The following is a 15,806-nucleotide window of genomic DNA, read 5'->3' on the forward strand; positions in this document are numbered from 1 at the left end:
CAAAAGTTGCAGGAACAGCACCTCATATTTAACTTAGGAACCCTGCAGCACAATGGTATCAATGTAGACCTCACAAGCTTCAAAACCTGTCCGTCCTAACTCCCACTCCTCCCACCTTAAGCCCCACCCCCACCTCCTACCTACCAGCCTCATCCTGCCTTGTTGACCGGTCCATCCTCCCTGGAATGACCTATCCCCTCCGTAACTCTCCACTTACACTCACCTTTACTGGCTCCGTCTCCGCCTCTTTGACCTATCTGTCTCCTGTCCACCTATCTTCTCCTTTATCCATCTTCCATCTGCCTCTCTCTCTCGCTCTCTCTATTTATTTCAGAATCCCCTTCCCCTCCCTTATTTCTGAAGAAGGGTCCAGAACCAAAACATCAGCTTTCCTGCTCCTCTGATGCTGCTTGGCCTGCTGTTTTCATTCAGCTCTCTTACCTTGTTATTTCAGATTCTCTAGCATCTGCAGTTCCCGCTATCACTGAATACAAAGTGTTTTGTTCAGAGATAGAGGCCTGACATCCATCGTTTTGATCCAGGCCATGTGCAAAATGAACAACAAAATAAATTGAGAAAGCAATTGATTTTTTTCATAATTGTCGAAATCAGAAAAAGTGATTACTTGGCACTGTAAAGCTATGAGAGGGTGTGAGTCTGTCGATTCACACACCCAGTTCCAGTTAATTCAACCAACAGCTAGCTCCACGTTCATACTGTATGATGACTTAATGCTAATATCATCTCCCAGAAAAGAGGAAGTGGCACCATGCTTGCAACTCAAAGCTACTTACCTTCCTAAGCTTTGGGAAATTATATTGCCAATTTCAGAAAGTTAAGATAAGCTGAATGATTTTAATGGGAAACACCTGATGAGAAGTGAGACATAGGAGCAGAAGTTAGGTGTTTAGCCCATCATGTTTATGCTGTCATTCAATGAGGTCATGACAGATTGATAACTCTCAACACCATTTCCCCTCCATTTCCCAAGAAGCACTGATTCTCTTACACATGTACATACTAATCAACATAACCTCAATAGGCTTCTCTGGTAATTGAATTCCACAGATTCACTAACTCTAAGACAATAATTTCCTCCTTATCTCTGCCTTAAGTAACATGAACTGAGGTTGGGGTAAAATGACCCTTTTAACATTGGCTGTACTGGACCATAAACCGGGGACCTTGTGCATGTTTTTTGTTGCATGTGCATATTTTAAGATGTAGTACACTTTGACATGTGGTGCTCTCGGGAGTGTACCAGAACTTTGGGATTGGATAAATATTCGTTACAAGTTGCAATTGCAAGGGGTTGAGGATGTAGAACAGTTGGATGCTGATCATTACAGCCTGTCTTAACTAGAATAATCCTTGTAAGCTCAAATATTTTGAATTATCTAAGAGTGAAAAGAAAATTTAAGTCAGTGCAGTATAAGCTAGTTAAACCAAACTTCCAGTCAACATTTGGAAAACCTAACCCAACATTTTGCAATATTATAACTCTTAAAGATGCAAGATCTGATTAATTTGGAATATAGCAAATTGTCATTGCTCAGTTTATTTTGGTGCATTTAAATAATAGCAGAAAACTTGACATGCATAGGCACACTCTTAAGTAATCTTTTTTTCTGAAGGCACACCAGTGATATGAGTTGTTACCTCAAATATGGTTGAATAATGTGTTGCCTTTTTTCATTAAGTAAAGCTAAATGGGACTGGAGAATTGAACTTTATTTCTTTTTTATGCTCAGAGACAGATCATAAGCCTTGCTAAGTGAGGTATAATGCAAATCTGTAGCCTTACCAGAAAATATTGCCATCTTCCTGCCAACAGCCTAAAATCCTATCTGAGAAGTACAACACTCCTGCAGCGAACTGGTAACAATGCCAAGTTCCAATGTTGCTTTCATGAAGGTGAAACTGTGAATCAAGTTCATTTCTCTTAGATTGGAATGCACTGCAGAATTTCACGGGTGAGGTTAAATAATGCAATGCACAAAAGCATTTGTGTACATACTTTGTTGAAACATTTGTTTCATATTCATTTCCTCAGATCCAGCAAAGCTTAGATTTTGCCTTCTAAGGCTCATGCATCATAGTATTTTTTAAGTTAATTTTAAAATGCCATTAGTGCATTGATGAATTGAAGAACTTACTTAAAGAACCCATTTTCACCCTGTGTATTTCTCTTAGGATTCAGTTATGGTCAGTGGGTTCAATGTCTAATTTTCTTCTGCTTTACGTTTTCCATTGATATCATTTATCTGCAGGCTACTCCAGAACAAAGGACCCTTAAACCTCTGATCTCCTGGGCATCAAAATTAGCTTTGACTATTTGAGAGCCCTGAGGCTAGAATCCCTGGAGAACAGTCAATTTGGTGTTGATCAGGCTTTTATCAAAGTAATGAAAATAGAAATTGTTTTTCATGAATTACTTTGTAAATTTAGAAAATTACAACTTAAAATGTTCTTACAAACTTGAGCATAATTAATTTAAAATGTCCAATTCCACAAATCAACAATAATGCGATGGCGTTTAACAATTTCTCTCTTTCAAGTCTTGCATTCAGCATACATCAGTCACATTTCATATGTGTCATATATAGGCAAAGAAACATAGTGATCCATAAATTTTCTGAGCTGGTCGAGAAGTACAAAATGCTTTCAGTTTAGACCATCAATCAATAGGGAACCTGATGATGGCCTAAGTTGGAGGAACTTCACAGCAATTAGGTGTTATAGCCTTAAGGGGATGTACACAACTGCGTACCTACGCTTTAGGGGGAAGGTGTGGCAGGATTGTGGAGATTAATTTGGAGAAAGCGCAAAATCATCAATATATTGACAGACAGTGGAAACAGGCCCTTTGGCCCAACAAGTCCACACTGACCCACCCCCCTATCCTTGAACACCATGGGCAATCCACCTAGTCTGAAAATCTTCGGACTGTGGGAGGAAACCTCACACAGATATGGAGAATGTGCAAACTCTATACAGTCACCCAAAGTGGAATTGAACCCAAGTCCCTGGCACTATGAGGCAGCAGTGCTAACCACTGAGTCACCATGCCACCCTCAAGAAGCAACCCTGTTGCAAGTTTGGTTTTAGGTCACAATTCTGGTCTTAATTCATGATCACACTGAATCAGAGGTGAGATGAGAGTGATTACTCTTGACATCAAGGCATGATTCAACTGAGTATGGCATCAATGGCCCCTAGAAAACCTGGGGTCAATGGGGTTCAGTGAGAAAATGCTCTGCTAGTTAGAGTACTTCTTAGCACAGATCAGTTAGTTATGTTTGCTGAAGGTCAATAATCTCAGCTCCAGGCCATCACTGTATTTGTTCCTCAGCGTAGAGCCCCAGGCCCAATCATCTTCAGCTGCTTCATCAATGGCCTTCCTTATATCATATGGTCAGAAATGGGGATGTTTTCAGGTGATTGCATAATTTTCAGTAGCGTTCATGACTTCTCAGGTACTGAGGCAGTCTGTGCCCATATGCAGCAAAGCCTGGACAACATCCACAATCAGGCTAATAAGTGGCAAGAAAATTTCATACCACACAAATGCCAGGAAATGAAGATAATGAACGAAAGGGAATCTAATAATCTTTCCTTTTGATTCAGTGGCATTACCATCATGCAGTCACTCATTTACAACAGTTTGAGGGCTAACATTGAGCAAAAACTGACCTGGGACAGCTAGTTAACTAACTTGGCTTCAAAGCAGGTCAGACACTAGGAGTTCAATGCCAAAGCATCTCCTGCCTTCTCAATGCCAATCTACCACCTACAAAGACCCAAGGGAGGAGTGTAATAGAATAGTCCCCATTTGATTGGATGAATGCAGCTTCAACAACACTCAGGAAGCTTGACAGCATCCAGGAAAAAACAACCTCTTCATCGGCACTCTATTTACCACCTTCACTATTTACTTGCTTCACCACCATTAGAGTGGCAGCATGGTATACTATGTAAAAGATTCCCAAGGAGCTTCCCAAGCCTCCTACAACATAGAATGTGATAGATCTTTAAGAAACTCAAAATGTTCAATGACAACATATTTACTCCCAATTAACTGGCTGCTGTTGGAAGTGGGTTAACTTTTCCAAATATTTGTCACCTCATTTTTGAGTTTTAGCCAGCAATTTAAGAAGAATACAAAGTGTGGAGCTGGATGAACACAGCAGGCCAAGCAGCATCTCAGGAGCACAAAAGCTGATGTTTCGGGCCTAGACCCTTCATCAGGGAGGGGGATGGAGAGAGGGAACTGGAATAAATAGGGAGAGAGGGGGAGGCGGACCGAAGGTGGAGAGAAAAGAAGATAGGGAGAGAGGAGAATGCACGTGGGGAGGTAGGGAGGGGATAGGTCAGTCCAGGGAAGACAGACACGTCAAGGAGGCGGGATGAGGTGGTAGGTAGGAAATGGAGGTGCGGCTTGAGGTGGGAGGAAGGGATGGGTGAGAGGAAGAACAGGATAGGGAAGCGGAGACAGGCTGGGCTGGTTTTGGGATGCAGTGGGGGGAGGGGACGAGCTGGGCTGGTTTTAGGACGCAGTGGGAGAAGGGGAGATTTTGAAGCTTGTGAAGTCCACATTGATAACATTGGGCTGCAGGGTTCCCAAGCGGCATATGAGTTGCTGTTCTTGCAACCTTCAGGTGGCATCATTGTGGCACTGCAGGAGGCCCATGATGGACATGTCGTCTGAGGAATGGGAGGGGTAGTTAAAATGGTTCGCGACTGGGAGGTGCAGATGTTTGTTGCAAACAGAGCAGAGGTGTTCTGCAAAGCGGTCCCCAAGCCTCCGCTTGGTTTCCCCAATGTAGAGGAAGCCACACCGGGTACAATGGATACAATATACCACATTGGCAGATATGCAGGTGAACATCTGCTGGATATGGAAGGTCATCTTGGGGCTTGGGATAGGGGTGACGGAGGAAGTGTGGGGGCAAGTGTAGCACTTCTTGCGGTTGCAGGGAAAGGTGCCGAGTGTGGTGGGGTTGGAGGGGAGTGTGGAACGGACAAGGGAGTCACGGAGAGAGTGGTCTCTCCGGAAAGCAGACAGGGGTGGGGATGGAAAAATGTCTTGGGTGGTGGGGTTGGATTGTAGATGGCGGAAGTGTCGGACGATGATGCGTTGTATCCAGAGGTTGGTGGGGTGGTATGTGAGAACAAGGCGATCCTCTGGGGGCGGTTGTGGTGGGGGCGCGGAGTAAGGGATATGTTGCGGGAAATGTGGGAGACGCGGTCAAGGGCATTCTCGACCACTGCAGGGGAGAAAGTTGCGGTCCTTTAAGAACGTGGACATCTGGGAGGTGCGGGAGTGGAATGCCTCATCCTGGGAGCAGATGCAGCGGAGGCGGAGAAATTGGGAATAGGGGATGGAATTTTTGGAGGAGGGTGGGTGGGAGTAGGTGTATTCTAGGTAGCTGTGGGAGTCAGTGGGCATGAAAATTCGAGCTGGTTACCTGAGATGGAGACGGAGAGGTCCAAGAAGGCGAGGGATGTGTTGGAGATGGCCCAGGTGAACTTGAGGTTGGGGTGGAAGGTGTTGGTGAAGTGGATGAACTGTTCGAGCTCCTCTGGGGAGCAAGAGGCGGCGCCGATACAGTCATCAATGTAATGGAGGAAGAGGTGGGCTTTGGGGCCTGTGTAGGTGCGGAAGAGGGACTGTTCCATGTAACCTACAAAGAGGCAGGCATAGCTGGGGCCCATGCGGGTGCCCATGGCCACCCCCTTTGTCTGCAGGAAGTGGGAGGAATTGAAAGAGAAGTTGTTGAGGGCAAGGACAGGTTCGGCTAGGCGGATGAGGGTGTCAGTGGAGGGGGATTTGTCGGGCCTGCGGGACAGGAAGAAGCGGAGGGCCTTGAGGCCATCTGCATGAGGAATGCAGGTGTATAGGGACTGGACGTCCATGGTGAAAATGAGGTGTTGGGGGCCAGGGAATTGGAAGCCCTGTAGGAGGTGGAGGGGTGGGTGGTGTCACGGACCCTCACCGCTGCCGCTGAAAAACTGCTTGATGTCCAAATGTGACTGGTATTCGTTGATGTGTGGGTGGAGGGGGACAAAGGTGAGCCCGTTGCTGAAGACTGACCATTTGTCCTCTGTCAGTGGGAGGTCTGCGGGGATGGTGAAGATGCAGCAGGGCTCAGTGTGGCTGTCTTCTCTGGGGTTGCTGGCTGTGGAGGTTATGGGCGGAACGATGTGGTCGTCGGCTGTGAACGGGGTTCCGTCGGCCTTGGCAGTGGGCAGGGTTCCCTCAGCGTTGGCTGTGGGCGGGTTTCCGTCGGCTGTGGGCGGAGTGGGGTGGGCAACAGCACCAGCGGTGAGGGTCCGTGACACCACCCACCCCTCCACCTCCTCCAGGACTTCCAATTCCCTGGCCCCCAACACCACATTTTCACCATGGACGTCCAGTCCCTATACACCTGTGTTCCTCATGCAGATGGCCTCAAGGCCCTCCACTTCTTCCTGTCTCGCAGGCCCAACCAATCCCCCTCCACTGACACCCTCATCCGCCTAGCCGAACCCGTCCTCACCCTCAACAACTTCTCTTTCGATTCCTCCCACTTCCTGCAGACAAAGGGGGTGGCCATGGGTACCCGCATGTGCCCAAGCTATGCCTGCCTCTTTGCCGGTTACGTGGAACAGTCCCTCTTCCACACCTACACAGGCCCCAAAGCCCACCTCTTCCTCCGTTACATTGAGGACTGTATCGACGCCGCCTCTTGCTCCCCAGAGGAGCTCGAACAGTTCATCCACTTCACCAACACCTTCCACCCCAACCTCAAGTTCACCTGGGCCATCTCCAACACATCCTTCATCTTCCTGGACCTTTCAATCTCCATCTCAGATAACCAGCTTGTAACTGATGTTCATTTCAAGCCCACTGACTCCCACTGCTACCTAGAATACACCTCCTCCCACCCACCCTCCTCCAAAAATTCCATCCCCTATTCCCAATTTCTCCGCCTCCGCCGCATCTGCTCCCAGGATGAGGCATTCCACTCCGTCACATCCCAGATGTCCACGTTCTTCAAGGACCGCAAATTTCCCCCCACAGTGGTCGAGAACGTCCTTGACCGCGTCTCCCGCATTTCCCGCAACACATCCCTCACACCCCGCCCCCACCACAACCACCCCCAGAGGATCCCCCTCGTTCTCACACACCACCCCACCAACCTCCGGATACAAAGCATCATCCTCCGACACTTCCGCCATCTGCAATCCGACCCCACCACCCAAGCTATTTTTCCAACCCCACCCCTGTCTGCTTTCCGGAGAGACCACTCTCTCCGTGACTCCCTTGTCCGTTCCACACTCCCCTCCAACCCCACCACACTTGACACCTTTCCCTGCAACTGGAGTAAGTGCTACACTTGCCCCCACACCTCCTCCCTCACCCCTATCCCAAGCCCCAAGATGACCTTCCATATCCAGCAGATGTTCACCTGCACATCTGCCAATGTGGTATATTGTATCCATTGTACCCGGTGTGGCTTCCTCTACATTGGGGGAACCAAGCGGAGGCTTGGGGACCGCTTTGCAGAACACCTCAGCTCGGTTTGCAACAAACATCTGCACCTCCCAGTTGCGAACTATTTTAACTCCCCTCCCATTCCTCAGACGACATGTCCATCATGGGCCTCCTGCAGTGCCACAATGATGCCACCCGAAGGTTGCAGGAACAGCAACTCATATTCCGCTTGGGAACCCTGCAGCCCAATGGTATCAATGTGGACTTCACAAGCTTCAAAATCTCCCCTTCCCCCACTGCATCCCAAAACCAGCCCAGCCTGTCTCCGCTTCCCTAACCTGTTCTTCCTCTCACCCATCCCTTCCTCCCACCTCAAGCCGCACCTCCACTTCCTACCTACTAACCTCATCCCAACTCCTTGACCTGTCCATCTTCCCTGGGCTGACCTATCCCCTACCTCCCTCCTCACCTATAATCTCCTCTCTCCCTATCTTCTTTTCTCTCCATCTTCGGTCCGCCTCCCCCTCTCTCCCTATTTATTCCAGTTCCCTCTCCCCATTCCCCCTCCCTGATGAAGGGTCTAGGCCCGAAACGTCAGCTTTTGTGCTCCTGAGATGCTGCTTGGCCTGCTGTGTTCATCCAGCTTCACACTTTGTTATCTTGGATTCTCCAGCATCTGCAGTTCCCATTATCACATTTAAGAAGAATACAACTGCTTCAGTTCTTGAGGGCTGCTGTTCCGAGTGCAAGCTTCAACTCCTATACCAGCATGGTGTTTTGTGGTAGTTAAGTGAAGCTATTCTTTCATGGAAGCAAGAGATGACAAGTGCACACTGTCTAAACTGTTGTTTCAGCTTCCCAGAGACTCTCAAGTATGTGACAAGCATCAGAAATCTCCACCATAGGTATTATGCGATTGAATATCTAAATGCTGATAATGGGAACTGCAGATGCTGGAGAATTGAGATAACAAAGTGTGGAGTTGGATGAACACAGCAGGCCAAGCAGCATCTTCGGAGCACAAAAGCAGACGTTTTGGGCCTAGACTCTTCCACAGCAGGCCAAGCAGCATCTTCGGAGCACAAAAGCAGACGTTTTGGGCCTAGACTCTTCATCAGATTCTGATGAAGAGTCTAGGCCCAAAACGTCTGCTTTTGTGCTCCGAAGATGCTGCTTGGCCTGCTGTGTTCGTCCAGCTCCACACTTTGTTATCTTAGAGCAGATTATTGCCCAATTTACGAGCAACATTACAAGAGATCTAGAAATTTACTGAACAGTGAAAGCGGGGAGTGTCCCATCTATCTTCCTAACACAAAGATGACATTTATAAAGATATCATAAGATATGAGATGTAAACCAAGTGATCACTGCATCTTTCAATAACATTAACCTTATTCCTTATAATTTCTGTGAAACTTTTGCATTTATATTTAATGGGCTGTTTTCTTTACAATTTTTATCGTTAGCTTTTGAGTTTGAAGGAAAACACGAAAAGACTATAAAGTTATTGATAGCACCCACCTCTGTGGCACAATAGGTTAGCATGTTCACCTATTAACTGGCAGGTTGATGGTGCATACAACCCAGGGATATAGCCACACCTTCGGCAGCATAGTGGGTTAGTGGTGAGCATTGCTGCCTCACAGCATGAGGGACCCAAGATTTCAGCCTTGAGCACCTGTCTGTGTGGAGTTTGTACATTCACCTTGTGAGTGTGCGGGCTTCCTCCAGGTGCCCTGGTCTCCTCCCACAGTCCAAAGATGTGTAGGTTAGGTGACTTAGCTATGGGAAGTGCAGAGTTACAGGACTAAGGTAGGGGTGGATCTGAGTGGGATGCACTTTAGAATGATGGTATGGATTTGATGGTCTGAATAACCTGTTTCCACACTGTAGGGACCCAATGAAAGGATGAGAAAATTTTCTCACAACCTCTGACTTTCTAAACTTTAATGACATGAATGAAAAGGGCAACCATCCACCTTTCACTGAAATTACATCAGTGCAGTTTGAGAAGCTCTGAGGAAATTCACGTTCCAACAGCAATCATCGCGTTAAATGTAATCGTAAGCTAAGTTCAAAATAATGCAACTATGTACCAATTTCCTGGTGCAGGGACTCCACCATTTAATTTTCCCACCAGTTTTCCGCCATTATCTGAGAGACATGTGTCCTGTTCAAATGCAGCTGCTGTTTGTAAGAACCTTCTCAAAAAAGGTCCAGCCAATCATGACAGAAATATCTTTTAGTTGTCTCTCACTTCAGCCAAATTCTCTCGTGGAGGAAGGAACAGTAGTCAGGATATGATTCCTTTCCACATTTCTTAAACACACTTCTCCTGACTTCTGTAGTAGGAAAATACATGATTTCAAAAAGACTGACTGGCACAGGATTTTATGATTTGGAGTCATACCTTTTGGGAACTAAAGGAAATGTTTAACTTAATTGGACTGGATTTAGTGCATCTGTGAAATCCTCTGCTTAATCTTGGAACATGGAATCTTTGAATCTTTGAACTGTGCTAAAACAAATAAAGCAGCATCCTCTTTCATTAGCTTTAAAAAAATTGCATTCTACATATTTTGAAGAAAACTGAGCGTAAGGTAACCAATGATTAGCAAGAAATGAATATTGGGTTTTAATAGTGCTGATTTCATAAATGATATCAAAATTAATATCATTTTATATTTTACTGTAATACCAATGGCGCCTCGCTCAATATTATTACAATATAGCTCAGATTTTGTTTAAATTGACTGTTCTCAAAATAATCATTCTCAGTAATCCAAATTTGAATTTATATTTGTTTAAATCATTGGTCTGGAAATTCCTTGGACCCATCAATGCGGTGAAGCAAGATGCGTTCTCTGTGGAAGTGCTTGTGAGATTGTGGCTATGTCTGGAAGAGGAAAGAGTGGTGAGAAAGCTCGCTCCAAGGCGAAGTCCCAGGCTGGCCTGCAGTTCCTGGTGGGCCATGTTCACAGGCTCTTGAAAAAGGATAAATACGCTGAGCATGTAGGTGCCGGAGCGCTGGTCTATCTGGCTGCGGTGCTTGAGTGTGTGACAGCTGAGGTCCTCGAGCTGGCTGGTAGCACAGCCCGCGCCAACCAGAAGACCTGCATCATCCCCAGTCACCTCCAGCTGGATGTGTGCAACGACAAGGAGCATAACAAGCTGCTGGGAGAGGTGACCAATACTCAGGGCTGTGTGCTGCCTAATATCCAGGTCATGCTGCTGCCCAAGAAAACTGCCATTGGGGTCGCTCCTAAAAAGTGAAGAGTAAAAAGTATGAAGTCTTGAATCTGACAAGCCAAAGGGTCTTTTAAGAGCCACCCAAAAAATGGCCCAGCCAGCTCAGTCAGTAGAGCATGAGACTCTCAATCTCAGTTTCGTGGGCTTGAACCCCCTGCTGGGCATTTTTGCCTCTTGAGGGTGGCAAGGTGGCTCAATGGTTAGCACTGCTGCCTCACAGCGCCAGGAACCCAGGTTCGATTCCATCCCGGGACAACTGTCTGTATGGAGTTTGCACATTCTCCCCATATCTATGTGAATTTCCTCTGGGTGCTCCAGTTTCCTCCCACAGTCCAAAGATGTGCGGGTGAGGCGGATTGGCCATGCTAAATTGCCTGTAGTGTTCGGGGATGTGTAGATTAGGTGTGTCATAGGTGGGCGGGTCTAGATGGAATGCTCTGAGGTCAGTGTGGACTTGTTAGGCCAAAGGACCTGTTTCCACACTCTAGGGATTCTATGATATCTGACCTTGTCCTCACTACAGTCCATGTTCAAAGGCAACAGGATTTGGATAATACCCAAGCTAGGGCTGGCACGTAGCAAGTAACATTTGTGCCACACAAATGTCAAGAAATGACCATTCCCAATCTACCCACCACACCTTGACATTCAATGGTGCTACTGTCACTGAATCTCCTACGAACAACATTCTTGGGACCAGAAACTCAACTAGATTTGCCACATAAACAGAGTGGCTCCAAGGGCATGTCAAAGCCTAGGAACACTGTGTGTAAGCAACTCACCTCCTGACTCCCTAAAGCCTGTCCACCATCTCCAAAGCACAAATCAGGAAGAATATCCTCACTTGTCTGGATGGGTACAGCTCAAATAACACGAGAAGCTTGACACCATCTGAGACAAAGTAGCCAACTGATGGGCACTACATCCATTCATTCCATCACCAACGCTCAGTAACAGCAGTATGTACCATCTACAAGATCCATTGCAAAAATTCATCAAAGATACATAGACTGCACCTTCCAATCTCATGACCACTTCCATGTAGAAGACAAGGGAAACAGATCCATGGGAACACCACCACCTGCAAGTTTTTCTCCAAGCCACCCATCACCCGACTTGGAAATATAGCATCGTTCCTTCACTGTCGCTGGTCAACTTCCCTTCTTCAGGGCATTGTGAGCCAACCTATAGCACTTGGGCTGCACTAGTTCAAGAAGACAGATCATCATCACCTTTTCAAGAGCATCTTAGGATGTGCAATAAATGCTGCCAGCCAGTGAAACCCATATCCCACAAAAGAATTAATAAGGAATACAAAGATATTAGGAACTGCCGATGCTAGAGAATCTGAGATAACAAGGTGTAGAGCTGGATGAACACAGCAGGCCAAGCAGCATCAGAGGAGCCGTAAATCTGACATTTCGGGCCTAGACCCTTCTTCAGAAAATGAAGAAAATTTGCTGAAGAAGGGCCTAGGCCCAAAATGTCAGCTTTTCTGCTTCTCTGATGCTGCTTGGTCTGCTGTGTTCATCCAGCCCTACACCTTGTTATCTCTAATAAGGAATAGACCCCTTTATGCCGGTCTTATCTACTGGATTTCCAGGGTCATAGGAAACTCAATACCTTTGCTTAGAAGTATGACAACAGATAAAGTGAAGGAATACAACCACGTTGTAATATACAAATGGCCTCTTGCCTTACTTCTACCCAAAACAGAAAAGGATGGATCTGATGCATATTGGAATATAGTTTCAGGTTTCTTGCACTTTAATATTTGACATGACTGAAGTCATATTTTGGGGTGTTAAAATTCAGCATATTAATTTTGGTTCAGTCTTCATCAACACCCTGTGACTGGCGGAGTGTTTCTTTTGTACCTCATACGCTTGACAGCAATCGAACAGGGACTGCCCAATGGAATTCAATTCCCTCTGGGCCTGGCTACTTTGATTTTGGGTTTGCCTGTGGCTTGCTTACAGCCCAGTATGAGACCCATGCATGGCTACAGGCTCCACTAAAAAAAGTTATCTTCTCTTAGATGACACAAAAGGCAGACTTCATGAGGTGACTCTGAGAAAAACACAAGCTTGCTGCAAAATGCTCCATCAGATAGAAAGAAAATAGGGAAAAATTGTAGCTATTCCCATCAGCTTGAATTTAGAATGCTGCATAAATTGGGCACAACTGAGCTCTACCCAAATATTTGCTTCCCTGGCTGAGATCACACATGATCAGCACAAGCATTTGAGTATTGTTATGCTTTTTAGAGAGGACAGTGCCATCTCTGTATTTCATGTATGAATCAAGTCATGTATTATTTATTTTACTTTTCCAATGTATGAACACCTGTTTTCAACTGGTAAATAATCACATATTGGTATCAAGCATTAATGAATAACAGCATGTCAGAGAGAGAACTGCAGTACTATGTATCAATGATGGATAATTTAAACCATCCATTATTTCATTGCTATCATGGAATTTTTTATTCAATAGCCATCAATTTCAACTGAATTTGCTGAAATTGGAGAAAGTGTGTATTTCATCATTTGTTCTATATTTTAGTCATAAACAATTCACATCAAGGAACAGTATCATAAAATTCAAATCCATCAATGTGTACAATTAAATGACACAGTGAGTCAACAAAACTCAGTAAACTTCACAGGAGTTTACAGTGCTTAACATTTGCCAATCTGACTTTAAAATTGCCTCGCTGTCACAGACTGCCTCAACTGCTACTCCTGCTTTAGTTGATGGTTCTCCTTTACTGGGTCCATACCCACTCTGGACTTCGAAACTACTATCCAACGTTCGCTCATCAGTATAGCCTCTTCATTAACCTGATTCACTGAGCCAGATCTGATCTGCGATTTCTCCTGAACTCTAACGTTGCTCAGTTATATCAAACAAACATTGCTTATGAGCTTTTCAATTCTGACTGTCTTGGCTGATCAGAAGTATTAATATCTGATGGCTTTTTTCTGAGCCCTTCATGCTTCCTCAATACAAAACCAGCAACTTCCCACCTTTCTAGCTCCCCTGGATGCCTTCTGAGTCATGACTCCAACTGTTAGCTGCTTGCTAATCCCTGGAACTTCTCTTGAGTTTGTTCTAACAGCACAGAGCTATCGAACTGGGTCCTCATGCACTGAATCAAAGTGTTTCATAGAACATAGAACATAGAACATAGAACATAGAACAGTACAGCACAGAACAGGCCCTTCAGCCCACAATGTTGTGCCGACCATTGATCCTCATGTATGCACCCTCAAATTTCTGTGACCATATACATGTCCAGCAGTCTCTTAAATGACCCCAATGACCTTGCTTCCACAACTGCTGCTGGCAACGCATTCCATGCTCTCACAACTCTCTGCGTAAAGAACCTGCCTCTGACATCCCCTCGATACTTTCCACCAACCAGCTTAAAACTATGACCCCTCGTGCTAGCCATTTCTGCCCTGGGAAATAGTCTCTGGCTATCAACTCTATCTATGCCTCTCATTATCTTGTATACCTCAATTAGGTCCCCTCTCCTCCTCCTTTTCTCCAATGAAAAGAGGCCGAGCTCAGTCAACCTCTCTTCATAAGATAAGCCCTCCAGTCCAGGCAGCATCCTGGTAAACCTCCTCTGAACCCTCTCCAAAGCATCCACATCTTTCCTATAATAGGGCGCCCAGAACTGGACGCAGTATTCCAAGTGCGGTCTAACCAAAGTTTTATAGAGCTGCAACAAGATCTCACGACTCTTAAACTCAATCCCCCTGTTAATGAAAGCCAAAACACCATATGCTTTCTTAACAACCCTGTCCACTTGGGTGGCCATTTTAAGGGATCTATGTATCTGCACACCAAGATCCCTCTGTTCCTCCACGCTGCCAAGAATCCTATCCTTAATCCTGTACTCAGCTTTCAAATTCGACCTTCCAAAATGCATCACCTCGCATTTATCCAGGTTGAACTCCATCTGCCACCTCTCAGCCCATCTCTGCATCCTGTCAATGTCCCGCTGCAGCCTACAACAGCCCTCTACACTGTCAACGACACCTCCGACCTTTGTGTCGTCTGCAAACTTGCTGACCCATCCTTCAATTCCCTCGTCCAAGTCATTAATAAAAATTACAAACAGTAGAGGCCCAAGGACAGAGCCCTGTGGAACTCCACTCACCACTGACTTCCAGGCAGAATATTTTCCTTCTACTACCACTCGCTGTCTTCTGTTGGCCAGCCAATTCTGTATCCAAGCAGCTAAGTTCCCCTGTATCCCATTCCTCCTGACCTTCTGAATGAGCCTACCATGGGGAACCTTATCAAATGCCTTACTGAAGTCCATATACACCACATCCACAGCTCGACCCTCATCAACTTTTCTAGTCACATCCTCAAAAAACTCGATAAGGTTTCATCTGCCTTTTCTGTAATACAGATGACTGCCACACTCCTAAAAATTAAGTCTACAGCTCTTTTCTTCTCATACTTACTGACATTCAGTTGCTATCATTTAAAATTGTGTTTAGAGACCCCAAAATATTCTGCCTGACGTGTTGAAAATCTTGCATTAAGCCTCACCCTTATTGCTGGATAGAAGTGAATGTCATGCTCTGTACAAAGAAATGAATAGGAATGGAGGACTTCTTCACAACATCTACAGATAGTTATAGTTGCAGTGATTTAATTCATTAGCTTTCTATTGTAAAAGTAGGCAGCACATCTGAACTCCTTAGTCAAATGACCTTAAGCATGATACTTACCTTCTGGTGTCAGCCACTCTGCACGCTTGTTTCTGTATTTTAGTATTGGTGGTGGAGGATAGCCTAGGAGTAGTTATTTTGTGCTAATTTTTTCTCTAGTGTCTGTAGGTAAGGTGAATGCTGACCTACACTCCTAATTTACAGTGCCAATGTCATGAAAGAATCTAAAGAAGGAATTCATGCTGGTCTCTGCTTTGTACAGCATCTCACCCTATGGGTGACTATGTTGAATTTAATTACAGAGGCGACACAAAATGAAAAGGGATACATCGGCTCTTACAGTTCTGCATAATATGGAGATCATTGTTGCATTGGATGGACAATGT

The 15,806-nt window shown here is 45.6% G+C and overlaps 1 protein-coding gene across 1 annotated transcript; it reads left to right on the forward strand.

Annotated features, from left to right (window-relative positions):
- Positions 1-10,369: 10,369 nt before the first annotated feature.
- LOC125459960 (histone H2AX-like) lies at positions 10,370-10,750 on the forward strand. Its single transcript, XM_048546956.2, has one exon. It carries the CDS (start codon positions 10,370-10,372, stop codon positions 10,748-10,750), a length of 381 nt encoding a protein of 126 aa, XP_048402913.1.
- Positions 10,751-15,806: the final 5,056 nt, after the last annotated feature.

Source organism: Stegostoma tigrinum, chromosome 16, assembly GCF_030684315.1.
Source record: "Stegostoma tigrinum isolate sSteTig4 chromosome 16, sSteTig4.hap1, whole genome shotgun sequence".
Lineage (NCBI taxonomy): Eukaryota > Metazoa > Chordata > Chondrichthyes > Orectolobiformes > Stegostomatidae > Stegostoma > Stegostoma tigrinum.